This window comes from Ranitomeya imitator, chromosome 5, assembly GCF_032444005.1.
Source record: "Ranitomeya imitator isolate aRanImi1 chromosome 5, aRanImi1.pri, whole genome shotgun sequence".
Taxonomy (NCBI): Eukaryota; Metazoa; Chordata; class Amphibia; order Anura; family Dendrobatidae; genus Ranitomeya; species Ranitomeya imitator.
In genome coordinates, this window is record NC_091286.1 from 625724241 (window position 1) to 625746452 (window position 22212).

At 45.0% G+C, this 22212-nt stretch overlaps 1 protein-coding gene across 2 annotated transcripts in view; it reads right to left on the reverse strand.

Moving 5' to 3' along the window:
* Positions 1 to 3651: 3651 nt before the first annotated feature.
* PDIA6 (protein disulfide isomerase family A member 6) overlaps positions 3652 to 22212 on the reverse strand; it is a 37763-nt gene continuing 19202 nt past the window's right edge. For both annotated transcript variants that reach the window (XM_069728096.1, XM_069728095.1), the window contains 8 exons: positions 10206 to 10333; positions 9485 to 9599; positions 7802 to 7942; positions 7499 to 7583; positions 7309 to 7381; positions 5326 to 5484; positions 5092 to 5188; positions 3652 to 4191 (listed from right to left, as the gene is read on the reverse strand). In XM_069728096.1, coding sequence (XP_069584197.1) covers positions 4123 to 4191; positions 5092 to 5188; positions 5326 to 5484; positions 7309 to 7381; positions 7499 to 7583; positions 7802 to 7942; positions 9485 to 9599; positions 10206 to 10333 — 867 coding nt within the window. In that variant the 3' untranslated portion in view covers positions 3652 to 4122. The remainder of the gene's footprint in view (positions 4192 to 5091; positions 5189 to 5325; positions 5485 to 7308; positions 7382 to 7498; positions 7584 to 7801; positions 7943 to 9484; positions 9600 to 10205; positions 10334 to 22212) is intronic.

A 22212-nucleotide genomic window follows, 5' to 3' on the forward strand; every position in this document is an offset into this window, starting at 1 on the left:
ACCTCTGTCATTGCCAACAAAGGATATATTACAAAGTATTGAGATGAAATTTTGTTTCTGACCAAATACTTATTTTCCACCATAATATGCAAATAAAATGTTAAAAAAACAGACAATGTGATTTTCTGGATTTTTTTTTCTCAGTTTGTCTCCCATAGTTGAGGTCTACCTATGATGTAAATTACAGACGCCTCTCATCTTTTTAAGTGGTGGAACTTGCACTATTGCTGACTGACTAAATACTATTTTGCCCCACTGTATATATATATATATATATATATATATATATATATATATATATATATATATATATATATATATATAAAAAAAAAACCTTGACCCAATATTAAAAATTTGGTAAATACCAATATATATTAGATAGGAAACGAAATACCACTAAACAATATCCTGTTAAGGTCCTACACACATCCTACTGCTCAAAACTGCCTGACTGTGGAGGTTGGCACCCTAAGAAACGATTTATTGGCGCCCCCACTCAACGTAGGCTGTCCCTCACTCCCCTGCAATGTCCCTCTCAATATAGGTGGGAAAACAATATAGTGAAGAGCAGTGGTGAAAAAAACACAGAAAAAAATGCCCACAAATACAAGCAGTCTAAAGGCCCTAACAGGCACCCCCATATATATTACAATGATACAGCACACCGCATAAGTAAGTAGCTCATACCAAAAAGCCAAAATATAATCCACTAGTGACTATGCTCGTCCTCCGTCCATTATAGACATACCTCTATATGGCATCCGGCATCATCAATGACCACACTATTTTCCTCCTGATGAACCGTGCTAACGGGGAAACGCGTCGGGACAATACCAGCACACGCCAAGTCATCTTTTTTTGTTTTAAATACCACTCTAGCCTTATATTTGGGTCCTGAATGGGCTATGATTCGTAATGATATGATTTTCTGTCTATAATGGAAAACCAAACCAGAGAGACATGGAAAAAAAAAAGGAAGACTACCATCCGAAGGGTGGAAGAAGAGCCAGAATGGCAAAGGCTCAGCCAATTAGCATCTCCAGGATGATCACAGACAGTCTCAAGTTACCTGTGAGAACTATGACAGGTAGAAGATACCTGTGTGACGCTAATCTCTTAGCAAGAAGTCCCCGCAAAGTCCCACTGTTAATAAAAAACCAAAACAAGTACTGAAGAGGATACAATTTGCCAAAGAACACATCAACTGGCCTAAAGAGAAATGGAGAAACATTTTGTGGACTGATGAAAGTAAAATTGTTCTTTTTGGATCCAAGGGCCGAAGAGTTTGTCAGATAACCCCCAAACTCTGCCTCCAAGCCACAGTACACTCTGCATACAGAGAAACATGGTGGTGAAGCATCACGATATGGGACAGGATTCTCATACTATGGTGCCGGACCTATTTACCGCATTCCAGGGGTCATGGAGCAGATTGCATATATTCTTGAAGAGGTCATGTTGCCTTACGCTGAAGAGGATATGCCCTTGAAATGGGGGTTTCAACCAGACGACGACCCTAAACACACCAGTAAATGAGCAAAATCTTGGTTCCAGTCCAATAAATTGAGGTTATGGAGCGGCCAGCCCAATCCCCGGACCTTAATCCGATAGAACACTTGTGGGGGGATCATTAAAAATGCAGTTTCTGAGGCAAAGCCAACAAATGCCAAAAAATTGTGTGATGTAATCCGAGCATCCTGGGCTGGAATTACAGGTGACAGCGGACAGAAGTTGGTGACTCCGTGCAACATAGATGTGAAGCAGTTCTAAAAAAAAAAAACAAAAAAACTGTGGGTAACAACTAAATATTAGGTTACCGATTCACAGGAATGCTAAATCCTCAAAATAGTACATATTGTGAGATTGTAAAGACACATGATGACACTGCTATTATTTAGAACGGCCCAATGTTAATTTTTTGCTTTTTTTCTGAAGTAGTTAATAATTATATACATTTCCCTTCAGGTTTTCAATTCGAAAACAGTGTGCAATGTTCCCAATGCTGGAAATAAAAACTGGGATAAAGATTGTGACTAATTCATGTTTTTGACCACACTGCTATTATTTTGAACTCTACTATATATGGGCTTTTCTATTCCTTCACTGAAAGATCATCAAAGTCATGGGGAAAAGTGATCTGTTGCTTACAATGCCGATTTCCTTCCTAGGAAGAGGAGGCGGATTCGTCCTTGACTTGTGTGGTGTATTTCACGGCCTGAAGAAGCTCCTCCATGCCTGAGGTAAACTTTGAATTCTGCTCATATTCAGAGTCAGAGGAGTCCCCCAAGAATTGAGTCTGGGCAGTGGGTGAAACGGCGTCATCTGCTGGGGCTCTGTCCCAGGATACTGAAGATCTGTTGGAAGGGATTCTTTGTGTCTTGTGAGAAGATCTGTGGGGTGAGGTGAATTCCACAAGCTCAGGGCAGTGATTGTGTACGAAAACGCTCACGTGCGAGCCTGGCTGGCAAGCGCACCAGGGGAACAACCATGGATTCGGAGAGGCCTGTGTGATAGACCTGACCCATTCGGGGGACATTGGTTCCAGAGTGGGCAGGAGGTCTAAGAAACTCGCAGAGGGAACCTGGCTCACCGCATGGCAAGGTGTTTGTTGCAATGCAAGTTATGTAACCAGGGATTGCCTGGGGAGTCTTCCAGGGAAGAGAACATAGGAGCTGGAAAAAAAAAGAAAATATACCAAAGAAAGGCGCCTACTGGTAGCAAGCAAAGTGCAGGAGCAGTTAAACCGAGTATTTGTTTCCATCAAATGGCGCTGAGCAGCTGGATATTATATCGGCAAGCTACTTGAGACTTGTGACTATAAAGTGACACAGAAAAGATGCCTGTAGGAGTGGAGAGACAGCTTTGACTCCAGGAAGGACAAAGCTTAAAAAAAAGAAAGCCCTCTCCGAAAAAAATAGTGAGAAAAGCACATGAAGGGAGAGAAAGCCTGCTCTTCGAATCCCTTTGAGACGAGACGGGAGATAACAGGCCACCACAGACGTGAAATGGAAGTTGCGGCCTAGCCAGAAGTAAAGACCATGCCTCGATTAGTTAAGACTCCACAGCCGCACAGCACCCCCATGGTGGTAATCACTAGAGAAGGCCCACAGGCTAGGAAAAAGGCCTCACCTTTCACAGAGAAGGCGATTACCAAGGGTTACCATGGGCTTGTTGAAGGCCCCAGTGGATGGTGCCAGGGAAAGTGGCCAAAAAAGTGCAAAAAACAGCCAAACGAGCTGTAAACAAGTCCTTCCTGGGATGCTATCCTAAGGCAGGGTACATCTGCACCACCTGAAGACAGAAAGAAAAGCAAAAAATATGACAAAGAAAACGTGTAGAAGGTCTGATACAGATCGTGTCTGCCTCCTACCGACACTAAAACGGAGCTGCCTAGTGTCGTAGTAAAAGATGAAACCCACCAAGTGGAGTCAAAACTTTTCGATCATATGTCGAGCCATGTCGTGGCAGAGCGCACACCCATGGTCCTGTATACCCCTATGCCATTATCGAGAAAAGTATAATATATTTGATTTTGTACCTCCAGAACACAAAAATACAAAAACCCTGCTAAAAAAAAAAAAACATTACAAATTATGATATGAAAGCTACTTTTCCAGAAAGGTATAACACAAATCAACCAATAAAAACACCAAGTGTCAAAAAATATTTTATTCAGAAATTGAGTCAAGCTGATCAATTTGCCAATGAAAATACCCAAAACATAAAATACATTAAACAAAACAATATTTGCAGCATCGGCCGAGAAGACGATCTGGGTGACAGTTTTTAACTGGCGAAAAAAGCCAAATAGGGTGTAATTCCTTCAGTCTGCAAACACCACGACCCCAGACCCAAAAAAAAAAAAAAGGGAAAACAAAAATCTAAAGAGAAAACAACAGAAGTCATCACTGTTACGACAATTCATAGAATTTTTTTCAGTGTTCTCCCGAGAGGAACTGTCCATTGGTAGAATTGAAATCCTTCTCTCCGAGTGCACACATAAGAGTCATTGCAGCTGCCACCCCAGCGTTCTGGACGGGTGGCGGTCCACCCCACCATCTAGAACGTTCCTCCGAGAGGAGGGATGTAACGATACGACATGGAGGCATGTGCTGCTTCTTTTCACAGTTCATCTTTCTCAATGTCGTCAAGGTCTACATCGCTGAGATCAATGTCGTCCTCGACCGGAAGCTGCAGAAAAAAAAAACAGAAATGTAGGATGGATTTATTAAAGAGGTTCTCCAGACACATGATATGGATGACAGCACAGTGCTCAAGGTTTATATCTGGCCATCACTGCAATGGCTAGCAGCTGACTGATGGAGGTACCAGGTGTCGGACCCCCTGCTGATCTAATATTGAGGCCATGAGTATAGGTTATTAATATCAGACACCCAGAGAACCCCTTTAAGGCACTGGCAAGAAACTCAATTTGGGTGATGTTCAGTCAGCAGTTTTTCTTCTATGTAATCTGAGAGCAGCATGATGTTGGGGCTCAGACCTTGATTCCAGGGATGTGTCACTTACTGGGTTGTGTGTTGTTGTCTCAATAGAATAAGTGTTTTATCAGTAGGAGATTATCACTGCAGGACTAGAGGTCTTGTGCCTCCTAGTCCAACCACGCCCCCATCACTGATTCGCTTTCTGCCAATCAGGGGTGTGGGCGGGGCTATAGAAGGATCAGCATCTGAGAACTGCTAAATTTGAGGCAGAGAAAACTGCGATTGTATCAAAATGACAGCATGCAGACCAGCAAGCGACACATCGCTGGAATCAGGGTCTCAGCCCCAACATCATGCTGCTCTCAGATTACATAGTAAAAACCTCCTGACAGTTTCCTTTTGAAAAGGGGTTGTCTGGGTCTTATATATTGATGACCTATCCACTACGAGTAGAGATAGGATGCAATGCCGGCTGACAGCGAGCACTAAACGATGTACAGGGTGGCTGTGTTTCACCCCATACATTTATGGCAACCGCAGGAGCAGATTGATGGGGGGTGTCAGACCCCCACCATTGTCCTACGGGTAGGACATTCATATAGGAGTCTCGGACGAGCCTGTTAATAACCAGAATTAGATGTGTTCTTACCTCTCCATCCTTCCCATCCCAAGCCTCGACGGAGTTAATCTTGGGAATGGCGCCACCGCCAACTGGAGAAGTGGAGCCGCGGCCAAACGAGAGCTCTCTGCAAACACAGAGGGAAAAGCAAAACCGAATAAACATGGAGGTCAAATATAACCAGAACGTCGCAGAATTCTTTATGGATATCGCTCGGAAAAGCTCAGAAGGGACATCCACCCACGAGACACAATTTACTCTTACCGTAAGAACTCGTTGATTCCCTGCTCGCTGAAGGAGCCCTTCAGAAGTGCAAACTTCATCTTTCGTGCATTAATAGCAGCCATGGCCGGATAACCAAAGCCGCCGATGCCGAGAGCGGTCTCCAGATCCAGCTGGGCACCGGCTTCTGTCCAGAGCCATCTGTAACAATACACGCGCTATTAGATGTCCGTACACCGTGGCAGCTGTTCAATAGCTGCAAACCGCTCCAATATGGTCTGCAGAAAAATATTCCCTTGTCTTTCCAAAGCGTAATATCAGCTGCTGAAACGTTACAGGGTTATTCCCATTTTTAGAACTGGATATTGGTCGGATAGTGCTGGTAAAAACAAGCACTTTTTGCAATTTACGGCTTATTAAAATTGTCAGCCGTTCTTGAGATACTAGCATTTTTGTTTACAGCTTGTTGCCAAGGAGACCGACCACTGCTGCTGCTTAGCATGCAGGCACTGCGCTGAAATTAGCCAGGATCAGGAGGTAACAGCTCACTTTAGCAATCCTGGTCAGCTTTAAGAAAAAAAAAAAAAAATACAGTCCTTACAAGCTCAACAGAAAAGAGCTTGTAAACACTGCTCATGTTCTGTTGTCCAGCAGTGGAGGTCGGTCTCTAAGGCAACGAGCCTGTAAACAAAAGAAAAAGTGTTAATATCTCACAAATGGCTGACATATTTACGAGCAGTAAATGGCAAAATTGCTTCTATTTACAAGCTCTAGCCACCAATACCTATATATGAAACTGGGAATAATCCCTTTAACCCCTTCCCGACATGGAGATTTTCCATAACTTTATTTTTTATTCTTCTAAATTGACAGACATACGAGGTATGACCACCATCTATTTTACCATGCGATGTACTGGGAAATAAATTCCAAGTTTGACCAAATTTCATCCTCCCTCCCCCACCCCCAATCCTGCAATTGGTTTTATTTTGTTCATTGTACGATAAAAATGACCAGGCAATACGATTCTCCAGGTCAGGATAAATACGGTGATACCAGATATGCCTAGTTTTTTTTTTTTTTCATGGTGTAAAAATTAAAAAAAAAATAAAAAAAAATTCAGAAATTCATTAAAATAAAAATTTTATTTGTGTCACCATTTTCCAAAAGTTTTTTTCTATGAAAACATTCGTTCATTTGAATGAACTGGAAAATGAAAAAAAAAAATAAAATAAAATTCCATGTAGCATGAAATAGTGGAATCCCCCCCCCCCCCCTTCCCGAACAATTCTGACTTTTTCGGGGGAGATTGGTGGGAATGTTTTTCACAGGGTAAATTGAGAGGTAAATATGGATTTGAAAACATGATTCTCCAGGTTGTTATGATGGGGTCGATAGCAAACATGAATAGTTTTTATTAGTATTTTCATGGTAAAAAAAAAACCAAAAAAAAAACCCAAAACTTAAAAAAAATAAAAATTGTGCGTGTTGCCATTTTCCCATATCTGCATTTTTTTTTTTTAATTAGTCACGTCGCTGGGCTTATTTGTAGAGTGCTGAGCTGTAGTTTTTATGGCTCATTCTTGGCTATGTACAGTGCTCTGGTCGCTTTTTCTGGCATTTTTTGGAGGGAAGGAAGGTGAACAAAAAACAGCAATTTTAGCATTTTTTTATGCTGTTTACTGTTAATGGATATCATATTTTCGGAGATCGGATAGACTATTACGGCCGCAGAGAGAATTTTTTTTTTTAATTTTGCATTGGGAAATTGAGGAGTAAAAATGTAAAAAACTTCTATTACTTTTTGCTTATACTTTTAGTCCCCGGCAATGATTTGGTTGCTTGACTACATACTGCAATATACAAATTTTTTTATTTTTTTTTAAATCACGATCTCCAAAAGAAGTCCAGTTCACCTAAGTATGTGTATGCCCTATGTCAGGAAGGGGGTTAAAAAATGACGTCTTGGGGTGACATTTGAAATAAACCACTGTAACGCTCCATGGCGGCTGCAGGCGGACTCACCCCCATATCTTCTTCTTGTACTTATCAGCCATTTTCAGCATGACTTCCAAATAGGCATTCCTTCCAGATGCTCCTGCAAGAAAAATGGAAAACAATTGAGGTCCCGTCCACGACGGCGAAGGCCAAGCGATGCCAACCACTACCCCTCCGATTAGTCCGACGATGTGCAGGGTGGTGTCAGACCTAGTACCTGTGTCCAGGATATGAGGCAGGACAGCGACGATGCAGAGCTGGTGTTCCTCGCAGGTCTTCTTCATGAGGGCTTCATTCAGCATCTGTCAAAGCAAAAAGTGTGAGAGTTCATCATCCGCGTCCGGGAACATGGGAGGGACGTAGAGGAAGGTCACACAAGAGTTTTCCGGGTTCCTGCAACCCAGATGACGGGACGGATTAGTGGCATGGATGATCGGCTTGTCCAAAGCAGCTGCCAGGAACCTCTGCCACCGCCTAGCCTTATCTGCTCACAAATAGGCAAAAATGAAGAAAAACCAACCTCCAGGATTTCCGGGGGAGGAGCGTTCTCAGAGAACAAGTCAAGGGCACGAGCCACGATATCCGCCCTCGTCCGTCCACCCTCATAGTCGATGGGTTCCTCTCCTTTCGGGAAAATTTTAATGGTGGGAAATCCTCTGATCTGAAAAGAAAAAGAATTAAAGTTACAGATGCTGCGCCTGAAGCTGATGAGGGCGTTACAGACACTTATCCTTCACTGCCGAACCCCTTTACTGTAGAGGAGAACATGGTCCGATAATTAAATTCTATTAATGCAATTCCCCAATATACAGTGCCTTGAAAAAGTATTCATACCCCGCAAACTTTTCCAAATTTTTTCACTTTATACCCACAAACATATATATCTTAATGGGATTTTATGTGATATATAAAACACAAAATAAACAAGTATTTGTGAAGTGTAAAGAAAAGGATACTTGTTTTTCTAATTACATTTTAAAAATGTAAAGCTTAAAATTGTGACGTGCGTTTGTATTCAGCCCCCCTGACTCAATACTTTGCAGAACCTTTTGCTGCAATTACGGCTACAAATCTTTTGTTGTTCTGCTGCAGGGTTGTTACATTTTCGGCCTGAAAACTCAATCCAAAGTGCCGGCCCCTAGGTATCTCAGTTTTGTAGAATTTGCGGTTTCCTGCCTGCTGTCAAGTGTAATCTGTCTCTAGAAGCAGAGATGCCGACAGGAAGTGGAGAAGGGTCTTTTGTGTCCCTGGTACTGCTCTCCTCACTATCAAACTGAATAAAGGCATAATAGAGAGGCAGACTTTCAGCCAAGGACAGGTAAGTCAGTGGACAATGACAGAAGCAATACACACGGGAAAGGGAGGGGAAAGGAAGTTCCAGCTCCTATAGTGCTGTCAGAATACTGATGAACAGGAACCCCACCTACTGAAAGAGTGGAGGGCAAGTTACAAAGCAGGAGAAGAGGAACAGTTCCTGGACATATTAGATTGATCTGTACCCCAAAAGCAATTTAAATTTGTTGTGAGGAAAGGGGCAGAATGAACTCACTGTCCTATAGGATTTGAGTGAAAGACACAAGATGTACAATAATCCCTCATAGGTCGTAGATACAACAGTACCTAATGGATAAAGAGCAGACAGTTCAGTAGTTCAGTAGTGATCATTACTAGAGCTGAGCGAATATGTTTGGGTCTCCGCTTATTTGGCACGCTATAGCGGTTACCGAATAAGCTGCAGAGGGAACCCGGATACATAGAGCGCGCCGGCTGATCGGCACCGCAGCTGCATGTGTCGCGGCTGTGTCACAGTCCTAGCACATGAATGGAGAGCCCGACACACAGCCTCTCCATGCATGTGTTGTGACTGTCACACAGCCGCGACACATGCAGCTGCGGTGCCGATTAGCCGGCGCGCTCTATGTATCCGTGTTCCCTCTGCAGCTTATTCAGTAACCGCTATAGTGTGCCAAATAAGCGGAGACCCGAACATATTCGCTCAACGCTAGTCATTACTAGAGATTATAGTATGGAGGAAAAAAAAAAAAAAAAAGGCACCGGTCCCTGTATACAGTGAAGTCACAGCGATTTCCTGATATTATACCTCATTATTAGTGTCGGTACGGGCACCAGTCCCAGCGATCTGACTTATAGCCCAGTGTCCGTACTGGCACCTGGCGATCCGGTTACACAGGTCACTACTCACCCCATAGCGGCTGGCTAGTCCTTGGTGCACCGTGGCATCAACTGCGCCCAGCTTCACTTTGCCTTTGGTTTGTTCGGCAACTTCGGAGGCTGCAGCGGCCCACTCCGGCTCCAAGCTGAGGGCAGACAGAACACGGCATATTATTCAATATAACGCTCAGATCAATGACTTACAAAAACTAGGACTGCTTCCACAATAAAATAACATAAATCTCTCAAACTCTACCTGCTTATCTGTTTAGGGCACTTTTTTTTTTTTTATTGCACATAACTGATATTCTGCTGCGACAACCACCGGGGAGAGGAGAGAACATCAAATCGAGATTCAACCCCTCAGATACCACGGCCAAAAGTGGTTGCAGCATCTACGTGGTTAGACAAGGCAAGAGTCTCCCTAGTGACCCCCCCTCCAATGTAATTGCATCTTTTCCGGCACCACAGATGATTTGATCAGCTGTCATGTGCCCCTAACAGCCGTACTAACCCTTTTAACCCTTTCACGATCTTAGGAGTTTTGCGTCTCCATGTTTTTTTTTTTTTTTATAACTCCTATTCTTCCCAGAGCCATAACTTCTTATTTTTCAGATCATATCAGCTGTTAAGTGCAGGAAAACATGCGGGCTCAGCACCGGAGCCCGCATCAAACAGAGGGAGGCGACCGATGACGTACCTATACGTCATAGGTTGTGACCTGAATACCAGAACTTCCAGTGTACACTTACTTCTTACAGTGGCCGCACCACGGAGCAAAGAATTCAACAAGCCAAACGTCATCGCCGTTCAATACTAGTCTGTCAAAATTGTCATCTGTCAGTTCAATGACCTCCTTCTTGCTTCCAGTGCTTCTCTGCTACAGAAAACAAGAGAAAGAGAATGTAAAGATGAATTATTCCATTTCTCTTTCAATAATATTTACATTCAATTTTTTTTTCCAGTGTGTCTTGCTGTATTGACCCTCAGCAGTCAGTTACAACCATAAGGGAGCCTAACAATAAGGCTACGTTCAGACTAGCGTTGTGCTAGTCTGCGTCGGTGCCGCGTCGGGCGACGCAGCGGCGACGCACGCGTCATGCGCCCCTATGTGTAACAGGGGGGCCGCATGCGTTTTTGCTTGTTGCGTTTTGCGATGCGTGCGTCTTTTTTGCCGCAAGCGTCGGACCAAGAAAACGCAACAAGTTGCATTTTTCTTGCGTCCGATTTTCGGCAAAAAACGACGCACGCATCGCAAAACGCAGCGTTTTTGCGTGCGTTTTGCCGCGTTTTTCGGTGCGTTGTGCGTCGCCGACGCAGCGGCGCACAACGCTAGTCTGAACGTAGCCTAAGCACTTCGTTTCTCTGCAGTGCCCCCACAGGGAACATGAGGCAATACATTATTTGGTCCTCCAGATTGAGATTTTGTTTTTTTTAAGTCACACTTATCTCTTGCAGACTTACAGTGGTGCAAAAAAGTATTTAGTCAGTCAGCAATAGTGCAAGTTCCACCACTTAAAAAGATGAGAGGCGTCTGTAATTTACATCATAGGTAGACCTCAACTATGGGAGACAAACTGAGAAAAAAAAAATCCAGAAAATCACATTGTCTGTTTTTTTTACATTTTATTTGCATATTGTGGTGGAAAATAAGTATTTGGTCAGAAACAAACAATCAAGATTTCTGGCTCTCACAGACCTGTAACTTCTTCTTTAACCCCTCTGTGACCTTAGACGTACTATCCCGTCGAGGTGCCCTGGGCTTATCTGACCCTGGACGGGATAGTACGTCATAGCCGATCGGCCGCGCTCACGGGGTGAGCGCGGCCGAGTGTCAGCTGCTTATCGCAGCTGACATCCGGCACTATGTGCCAGGAGCGGTCACGGACCGCCCCCGGCACATTAACCCCTGGCACACCGCGATCAAAGATGATCGCGATGTGCCGGCGGTGCAGGGAAGCACCGCGCAGGGAGGGGGCTCCCTGCGGGCTTCCCTGAGCCCCCCGCAGCAACGCGATGTGATCGCGTTGCTGCGAGGGTCTCCTCACCTCCCTCCCTGCTCGAGCCCCGGATCCAAGATGGCCGCGGATCCGGGTCCTGCAGGGAGGGAGGTGGCTTCACAGAGCCTGCTTAGAGCAGGCACTGTGAAGGCTGCAGCGCTGCATGTCAGATCAGTGATCTGACAGAGTGCTGTGCAAACTGTCAGATCACTGATCTGTGATGTTCCCCCCTGGGACAAAGTAAAAAAGTAAAAAAAAAATTTTCCAAATGTGTAAAAAAAATAAAAAAAAATATTCCAAAATAATGAAAAAAAAAAAAAATATTATTCCCATAAATACATTTCTTCATCTAAATAAAAAAAAACCCAATAAAAGTGCACATATTTAGTATCGCCGCGTCCGTAACGACCCGACCTATAAAACTGTCCCACTAGTTAACCCCTTCAGTAAACACCGTAAGAAAAAAAAAAAAAAAACGAGGCAAAAAACAACGCTTTATTATCATACCGCCAAACAAAAAGTGGAATAACACGCGATCAAAAGGACAGATATAAATAACCATGGTACCGCTGAAAGCGTCATATTGTCCCGCAAAAAAAGAGCCGCCATACAGCATCATCAGCAAAAAAATAAAAAAGTTATAGTCCTGAGAATAAAGCGATGCAAAAATAATTATTTTTTCTGTAAAATAGTTTTTATCGTATAAAAGCACCAAACCATAAAAAAATGATATAAATGAGGTATCGCTGTAATCGTACTGACCCGAAGAATAAAACTGATTTATCAATTTCACCAAACGCGGAACGGTATAAACGCCTCCCCCAATAGAAATTCATGAATAGCTGGCTTTTGGTCATTCTTCCTCACAAAAATCAGAATAAAAAGCGATAAAAAAATGTCACGTGCCCAAAAATGTTTTCAATAAAAACGTCAACTCGTCCTGCAAAAAACAAGACCTCACATGACTCTGTGGACCAAAATATGGAAAAATTATAGCTCTCAAAATGTGGTATTGCAAAAAATATTTTTTGCAATAAAAAGGGTCTTTCAGTGTGTGACGGCTGCCAATCATAAAAATCCGCTAAAAAACTCGCTATAAAAGTAAATCAAACCCCCCTTCATCACCCCCTTAGTTAGGGAAAAATAAAAAAAAATGTATTTATTTCCATTTTCCCATTAGGGCTAGGGTTAGGGCTAGGATTAGGGTTAGGGCTAGGGTTAGGGCTAGGGTTAGGGCTAGGGTTAGGGCTAGGGTTAGGGCTAGGGTTAGGGCTAGGGTTAGGGCTAGGGTTAGGGCTAGGGTTAGGGTTAGGGTTGGGGCTACAGTTAGGGTTGGGGCTAAAGTTAGGGTTAGGGTTTAGATTACATTTACAGTTGGGAATAGGGTTGGGATTAGGGTTAGGGGTGTGTCAGGGTTAGAGGTGTGGTTAGGGTTACCGTTGGAATTAGGGTTAGGGGTGTGTTTAGATTAGGGTTTCAGTTATAATTGGGGGGTTTCCACTGTTTCGGCACATCAGGGGCTCTCCAAACACGACATGGCGTCCGATCTCAATTCCAGCCAATTCTACGTTGAAAAAGTAAAACAGTGCTCCTTCCCTTCCGAGCTCTCCTGTGTGCCCAAACAGGGGTTTACCCCAACATATGGGGTATCAGCGTACTCAGGACAAATTGGACAACAACTTTTGTGGACCAATTTCTCCTGTTACCCTTGGGAAAATACAAAACTGGGGGCTAAAAAATAATTTTTGTGGGAAAACAAAAAGATTTTTTATTTTCACGGCTCTGCGTTATAAACTGTAGTGAAACACTTGGGGGTTCAAAGTTCTCACAACACATCTAGATAAGTTCATTGAGGGGTCTAGTTTCCAATATGGGGTCACTTGTGGGGGGTTTCTACTGTTTAGGTACATTAGGGGCTCTGCAAACGCAATGTGACGCCTGCAGACCAATCCATCTAAGTCTGCATTCCAAATGATGCTCCTTCCCTTCCGAGCCCTCCCATGCGCCCAAACGGTGGTTCCCCCCCACATATCGGGTATCAGCGTACTCAGGACAAATTGGACAACAACATTTAGGGTCCAATTTCTCCTGCTAACCTTGGAAAAATACAAAACTGGGGGCTAAAATATAATTTTTGTGGAAAAAAAAATATTTTTTATTTGCATGGCTCTGCGTTATAAACTGTAGTGAAATACTTGGGGGTTCAAAGCTCTCACAACACATCAAGATGAGTTCCTTAGGGGGTCTACTTTCCAAAATGGTGTCACTTGTGGGGGGTTTCTACTGTTTAGGTACATTAGGGGCTCTGCAAACGCAATGTGACGCCTGCAGACCATTCCATCTAAGTCTGCATTCCAAATGGCGCTCCTTCCCTTCCGAACCCTCCCATGCGCCCAAACGGTGGTTCCCCCCCACATATGGGGTATCAGCGTACTCAGGACAAATTGGACAACAACTTTTGGGGTCCAATTTCTCCTGTTACCCTAGGGAAAATACAAAACTGGGGGCTAAAAAATAATTTTTGTGGGAAAAAAATTTTGTTTTATTTTTATGGCTCTGCATTATAAACTTCTGTGAAGCCCTTGGTGGGTCAAAGTGCTCACCACACATCCAGATAAGTTCCTTAGGGGGTCTACTTTCCAAAATGGTGTCACTTGTGGGGGGTTTCAATGTTTAGGCACATCAGTGGCTCTCCAAACGCAACATGGCGTCCCATCTCAATTCCTGTCAATTTTGCATTGAAAAGTCAAACGGCGCTCCTTCCCTTCCGAGCTCTCCCATGCGCCCAAACAGTGGTTTACTGCCACATATGGGGTATCAGCGTACTCGGGACAAATTGGACAACAACTTTTGAGGTCCAATTTCTTCTCTTACCCTTGGAAAAATAAAAAATTGGGGGCAAAAATATAATTTTTGTGAAAAAATATGATTTTTTATTTTTACGGTTCTGCATTATAAACTTCTGTGAAGCACTTGGTGGGTCAAAGTGCTCACCACACATCCAGATAAGTTCCTTAGGGGGTCTACTTTCCAAAATGGTGTCACTTGTGGGGGGTTTCAATGTTTAGGCACATCAGTGGCTCTCCAAACGCAACATGGCGTCCCATTTCAATTCCTGTCAATTTTGCATTGAAAAGTCAAATAGCGCTCCTTCCCTTCCGAGCTCTCCCATGCGCCCAAACAGTGGTTTACTGCCACATATGGGGTATCAGCGTACTCAGGACAAATTGGACAACAACTTTTTGGGTCCAATTTCTCCTGTTACCCTTGGTAAAATAAAACAAATTGGAGCTGAAGTAAATTTTTTGTGTAAAAAAGTTAAATGTTCATTTTTATTTAAACATTCCAAAAATTCCTATTAAACACCTGAAGGGTTAATAAACTTCTTGAATGTGGTTTTGAGCACCTTGAGGGGTGCAGTTTTTAGAATGGTGTCACACTTGGGCATTTTCTATCATATAGACCCCTCAAAATGACTTCAAATGAGACGTGGTCCCTAAAAAAAAATGGTGTTGTAAAAATGAGAAATTGCTGGTCAACTTTTAACCCTTATAACTCCCTAACAAAAAAAAAAATTGGTTCCAAAATTATGCTGATGTAAAGGAGACATGTGGGAAATGTTACTTATTAAGTATTTTGTGTGACATATCTCTGTGATTTAATTGCATAAAAATTCAAAGTTTGAAAATTGCGAAATTTTCAAAATTTTCGCCAAATTTCCGTTTTTTTCACAAATAAACGCAGGTACTATCAAAGAAATTTTACCACTATCATGAAGTACAATATGTCACGAGAAAACAATGTCAGAATCACCAGGATCCGTTGAAGCGTTTCGGAGTTATAACCTCATAAAGGGACAGTGGTCAGAATTGTAAAAATTGGCCTGGTCATTAACGTGCAAACCACCCTTGGGGGTAAAGGGGTTAAGAGTCTCCTCTTTCCTCCACTCATTACTAGTGTTGAGCGATACCGTCCGATACTTGAAAGTATCGGTATCGGATAGTATCGGCCGATACCCGAAAAATATCGGATATCGCCGATACCGATATCCGATACCAATACAAGTCAATGGGACATCAAGTATCGGAATGTATCCTCATGGATCCCAGGGTCTGAAGGAGAGGAAACTCTCCTTCAGGCCCTGGGATCCATATTAAAGTGTAAAATAAAGAATTAAAATAAAAAATATTGTTATATTCACCTCTCCGGCGGCCCCTGGACATCAGCGGGAGGATCCGGCGTCCGGCACGGCTTCTTTCTTCAAAATGCGCGCCTTCAGGACCTGTGGAATGACGTCCCGGCTTCTGATTGGTCGCGTGCCGCCCATGTGACCGCCACGCGACCAATCAGAAGCCGCGACGTCATTCCTCAGGTCCTAGAAGGCGCTCATTCTAGGACTTTAGCTGAGGAATGACGTCGCGGCTTCTGATTGGTCGCGTGGCGGTCACATGGGCGGCACGCGACCAATCAGAAGCCGGGACGTCATTCCACAGGTCCTGAAGGCGCGCATTTTGAAGAAAGAAGCCGTGCCGGACGCCGGATCCTCCCGCTGATGTCCAGGGGCCGCCGGAGAGGTGAATATAACAATATTTTTTATTTTAATTCTTTATTTTACACTTCCGATACCCGATATCACAAAAATATCGGATCTCGGTATCGGAATTCCGATACCGCAAGTATCGGCCGATACCCGATACTTGCGGTATCGGAATGCTCAACACTACTCATTACCTGTAGTAATGGCACCTGTTTAAACTTGTTATCAGTATAAAAAGACACCTGTGCACACCCTCAAACAGTCTGACTCCAAACTCCACTATGGTGAAGACCAAAGAGCTGTCAAAGGACACCAGAAACAAAATTGTAGCCCTGCACCAGGCTGGGAAGACTGAATCTGCAATAGCCAACCAGCTTGGAGTGAAGAAATCAACAGTGGGAGCAATAATTAGAAAATGGAAGATATACAAGACCACTGATAATCTCCCTCGATCTGGGGCTCCACGCAAAATCCCACCCCGTGGGGTCAGAATGATCACAAGAACGGTGAGCAAAAATCCCAGAGCCACGCGGGGGGACCTAGTGAATGAACTGCAGAGAGCTGGGACCAATTTAACAAGGCCTACCATAAGTAACACACTACGCCACCATGGACTCAGATCCTGCAGTGCCAGATGTGTCCCACTGCTTAAGCCAGTACATGTCCGGACCCGTCTGAAGTTTGCTAGAGAGCATTTGGATGATCCAGAGGAGTTTTGGGAGAATGTCCTATGGTCTGATGAAACCAAACTGGAACTGTTTGGTAGAAACACAACTTGTCGTGTTTGGAGGAAAAAGAATACTGAGTTGCATCCATCAAACACCATACCTACTGTAAAGCATGGTGGTGGAAACATCATGCTTTGGGGCTGTTTCTCTGCAAAGGGGCCAGGACGACTGATCCGGGTACATGAAAGAATGAATGGGGCCATGTATCGTGAGATTTTGAGTGCAAACCTCCTTCCATCAGCAAGGGCATTGAAGATGAAACGTGGCTGGGTCTTTCAACATGACAATGATCCAAAGCACACCGCCAGGGCAACGAAGGAGTGGCTTCGTAAGAAGCATTTCAAGGTCCTGGAGTGGCCTAGCCAGTCTCCAGATCTCAACCCTATAGAAAACCTTTGGAGGGAGTTGAAAGTCCGTGTTGCCAAGCGAAAAGCCAAAAACATCACTGCTCTAGAGGAGATCTGCATGGAGGAATGGGCCAACATACCAACAACAGTGTGTGGCAACCTTGTGAAGACTTACAGAAAACGTTTGACCTCTGTCATTGCCAACAAAGGATATATTACAAAGTATTGAGATGAAATTTTGTTTCTGACCAAATACTTATTTTCCACCATAATATGCAAATAAATTGTTAAAAAAACAGACAATGTGATTTTCTGGATTTTTTTTTCTCAGTTTGTCTCCCATAGTTGAGGTCTACCTATGATGTAAATTACAGACGCCTCTCATCTTTTTAAGTGGTGGAACTTGCACTATTGCTGACTGACTAAATACTTTTTTAGAAGTCCCAAACAATGTATTAAATAAAAGCAAAAAGACTTATGCCTTCAGAGATTAGCTCATATCCTGACCCAATAAGCAACATTGGCAGCACTATGTAGGTGGAGGGGTAGGGAAAGCCGGGCATTGTGGCCGACAGTGATCCCTGTGAGCTCGTCTATCAAGAAAGTCAAATCAGTCTAAACGTCCGTTCCTACACGGAACTTTCACATCCTTTACACAATGGATAAAATGACTGTACACATTGCTAGACATAATGACCTACAAAAAATTGCACAAGAACCTCATTGTACAATAAACTTATAAATTTTATTTGGAACAATACACAAAACACTATAAAAACACCAATGATGGAGATGGTACCAAATATAGGCACCCCAGGCCAGAGGTAAGCTTGTAACAACATTATAACTCGCCGCCGTATATCTATATATATAATTCTAAGGGTTTTTCTGTCTGTCTGTCCTGGAAATCCCGCGTCTCCAATCAGCGACGAGCACAGCATGGCGACGATGATGTCATAAAGGTTGCCTCGACCAATCAGCGACGGGCACAGTCTGCCGCGAATTCTGGAATCATCATTGTCCATATACTACGGGGACATGCATATTCTAGAATACCCGATGCGTTAGAATCGGGCCACAATCTATAATATAACGCTGGGAGCGTCACTCTGTCCGAAGCCTCGATAGACTGCGCAAGCGCAAGCGCCGGCGCAGTCTGGGCCTCACAGAGCGACGCTCCCGGGAGATCGCGGTGTGCGTTCACACTGAACGCACACCGCGATCTCCCCCGCAGAAGCAGGGACCGCCAGGAGGGTGAGTATCGGACATATTCACCTGTCCCCGTTCCATCGCTGAGCGGCGCCATCTTCCCGGTCTCCTCGGCCTGTGGCCTTCAGTTCAGAGGGCGCGATGACGCGCATGCGCGCCGGCGCCGCCCTCTGACTGAAAAGTCACAGGCCGAGGAGACCGGGAAGATGGCGCCGCTCAGCGATGGAACGGGGACAGGTGAATATAGTAAGTGCTGGGGGGCCTGAGCTGGCAGCGATACCGGCACCTGACCCCCACAGCGCGCCGGTGTCCCCGCCTGCTAAGGCCCCCCAGCACTCGGCGCCGAGCGGGTCAGAGGCAGGATGGAGCAGCAGGATGGAGCAGCAGGATGGAGCAGCAGGATGGGGACGCAGGATGGAGCAGCAGGATGGAGCAGCAGGATGGGGACGCAGGATGGAGCAGCAGGATGGGGACGCAGGATGGAGCAGCAGGATGGGGACGCAGGATGGGGACGCAGGATGGAGCAGCAGGATGGAGCAGCAGGATGGGGACGCAGGATGGAGCAGCAGGATGGGGACGCAGGATGGAGCAGCAGGATGGGGACGCAGGATGGAGCAGCAGGATGGGGACGCAGGATGGAGCAGCACATAAGGATGGGGACGCAGGATGAAGCAGCACATAAGGATGGGGACGCAGGATGGAGCAGCACATAAGGATGGGGACGCAGGATGGAGCAGCACATAAGGATGGGGACGCAGGATGGGAGCAGCACATAAGGATGGGGACGCGGGATGGAGCAGAACATAAGGATGGGGACGCAGGATGGAGCAGCACATAAGGATGGGGACGCAGGATGGAGCAGCACATAAGGATGGGGACGCAGGATGAAGCAGCACATAAGGATGGGGACGCAGGATGAAGCAGCACATAAGGATGGGGACGCAGGATGGAGCAGCACATAAGGATGGGGACGCAGGATGGAGCAGCACATAAGGATGGGGACGCAGGATGGAGCAGCACATAAGGATGGGGACGCGGGATGGAGCAGCACATGAAAGGATGGGGACGCGGGATGGAGCAGCACATAAGGATGGGGACGCAGGATGGAGCAGCACATAAGGATGGGGACGCAGGATGGAGCAGCACATAAGGATGGGGACACGGGATGGAGCAGCACATAAGGATGGGGACGCAGGATGGAGCAGCACATGACAGGATGGGGACGCAGGATGGAGCAGCACATGACAGGATGGGGACGCAGGATGGAGCAGCACATGACAGGATGGGGACGCAGGATGGAGCAGCACATGACAGGATGGGGACGCAGGATGGAGCAGCACATAAGGATGGGGACGCGGGATGGAGCAGCACATAAGGATGGGGACGCGGGATGGAGCAGCACATAAGGATGGGGACACGGGATGGAGCAGCACATAAGGATGGGAACGCGGGATGGAGCAGCACATAAGGATGGGGACGCGGGATGGAGCAGCACATAAGGATGGGGACGCGGGATGGAGCAGCACATAAGGATGGGGACGCAGGATGGAGCAGCACATAAGGATGGGGACGCAGGATGGAGCAGCACATAAGGATGGGGACGCAGGATGGAGCAGCACATAAGGATGGGGACGCAGGATGGAGCAGCACATGACAGGATGGGGACGCAGGATGGAGCAGCACATGACAGGATGGGGACGCAGGATGGAGCAGCACATAAGGATGGGGACGCATGATGGAGCAGCACATGACAGGATGGGGACGCAGGATGGAGCAGCGCATGACAGGATGGGGACGCAGGATGGAGCAGCGCATGACAGGATGGGGACGCAGGATGGGAGCAGCGCATGACATGATGGGGATGCAGGATGGGAGCAGCGCATGACAGGATGGGGACGCAGGATGGAGCAGCGCATGACAGGAAGGGGAACGCAGGATGGAGCAGCGCATGACAGGATGGGGACGCAGGATGGAGCAGCGCATGACAGGATGGGGACGCAGGATGGAGCAGCACATGACAGGATGGGGACGCAGGATGGGAGCAGCGCATGACAGGATGGGGACGCAGAATGGAGCAGCACATGACAGGATGGGGACGCAGGATGGAGCAGCGCATGACAGGAAGGGGAACGCAGGATGGAGCAGCGCATGACAGGATGGAGACAATATACCAATATAAATGCTCGCCACCCGGGCGTAGAACGGGTTCAATAGCTAGTCTAGTATATGATAGTTTGTTAGGGTAAGAAAGTCTCTCTTGCCAACACGGCATAATACAATGCGTTGCCCCAAACTACATCACCATATTGCGGCGCCATAAACAAATAAGTGTATACAATTAAATCCTACTATACCTCTGGTCTGATGGTGCCACGACCCCTGAGGTATAGTAGGATTTAATTGTATACACTTTATACTTTGTATACTTTCATTAAATACGACAAACCGCCAATAGAGATTCGACATTTAATAAAAAAAAACACACATTTCACGCCCCCTATTAAATGTCGAATCTCTATTGGCGGTTTGTTGTATTTAATGACCGCTGGGTCCTCACTTTAACCAAGCTCTGGGCGAAACGCGCGTCGGGGCGCACGGGAGAGAAGGGTCCTGCTCCATTACGGTACTATCCTCTTTATATGCTATCATATCATATCATATCATATTGTTCATTGGATATGCTCATTATAGGAGCTGGTAGAAGGATTAGATTGGTTACTTAGAATTCCGCATACGGGCAGGGTTATTGTCTAGGCACTTGGGAGAACTACCATTTCCCCCTGTATTTCTGTACTTTGGATTACATCATATGTTTTTTGACGTATACTATAGCTGACCTATCTAGCTTACTGTGTGGCCCTTATATCTCTCTTAGGACACTTTGTTGTAATATATCATCAGGTCTTGTTGTTCGTTTTATGTCGATTTAATAAAGATATTCCATTTTTATTCATATGGTTCTCTTCGTGCGGGTTAATGGGATCTAAATCCGCTTCTGGTTGATATAGTAGTTTGAAGTGCCATTGTTTATTTAAGGACATATGTTGAAAAGTAACATTACGAGACATCCTGCCTGCACTGCCACGGGAAAGGCCCAACTACAAAATATATTAAAAGTGTATCTATGCGAAAGCTATAAAAACATAAACCCATCAAAAACAAAATCAATTGAAACACGTCAAGCATAAAACATAGGATGATGTTAACTTCATCACCCCCCCCCCAGTCACAACTATCAATTAAATACAAAATATGGAAAAGCTCTAAACAGAAAATGCACACAAAATAAATAAAAAATAAATCCAACAGGTCCTCTCATCATCTTTTTCATTCCATTTTGCCTCATACTACTTATGAAAGCTAAGAAAATATACTTTCTATGAGGAGCTAAGGTATGCCACCTTCTCAATGCAGTGTTGTATGTGTCTGTAAGGACAACTAGCTGCAGCAGGAGCCTCCCCCCTCTGATGTCTTGTCCCAGAAGAGGCAATACGCCTTGCAGAATGGGACATCCCATTTGAGAATCCCGTCAATGAAAAAGTCACAGAAAGTAAAAAAAAAAAAACACATTTAGGGATTAGCTCCATAGGGAGAAGTGTACAGTGTTGTAAAATAAAACCAATTACAAAGGTGCTATAGTGTAAAGATGGAAATGTAAAAAAGGAGATTTTAGGTACCAGTCTAACCCCCTTTGCTAAGGTGTTGGGGGATAAGCAAACACCCTGCTTACAGTGGAACTGGTCAGCAGAACCCCATTGTTCTCTGCAGGATTTCTATAAAATTAGCCGTTTCAGGATCATGCAGAAAATGTTGCAGAATTGCAACCAGTGAGGGCATCTATGTTTCTTGATTAATTTAATGATTAATTTCTATGAATAATGTTCCTTTAAGAACCAGGCAAGGGAGGTGTCCACTGGGTGTTGAACATCAGATTTCTC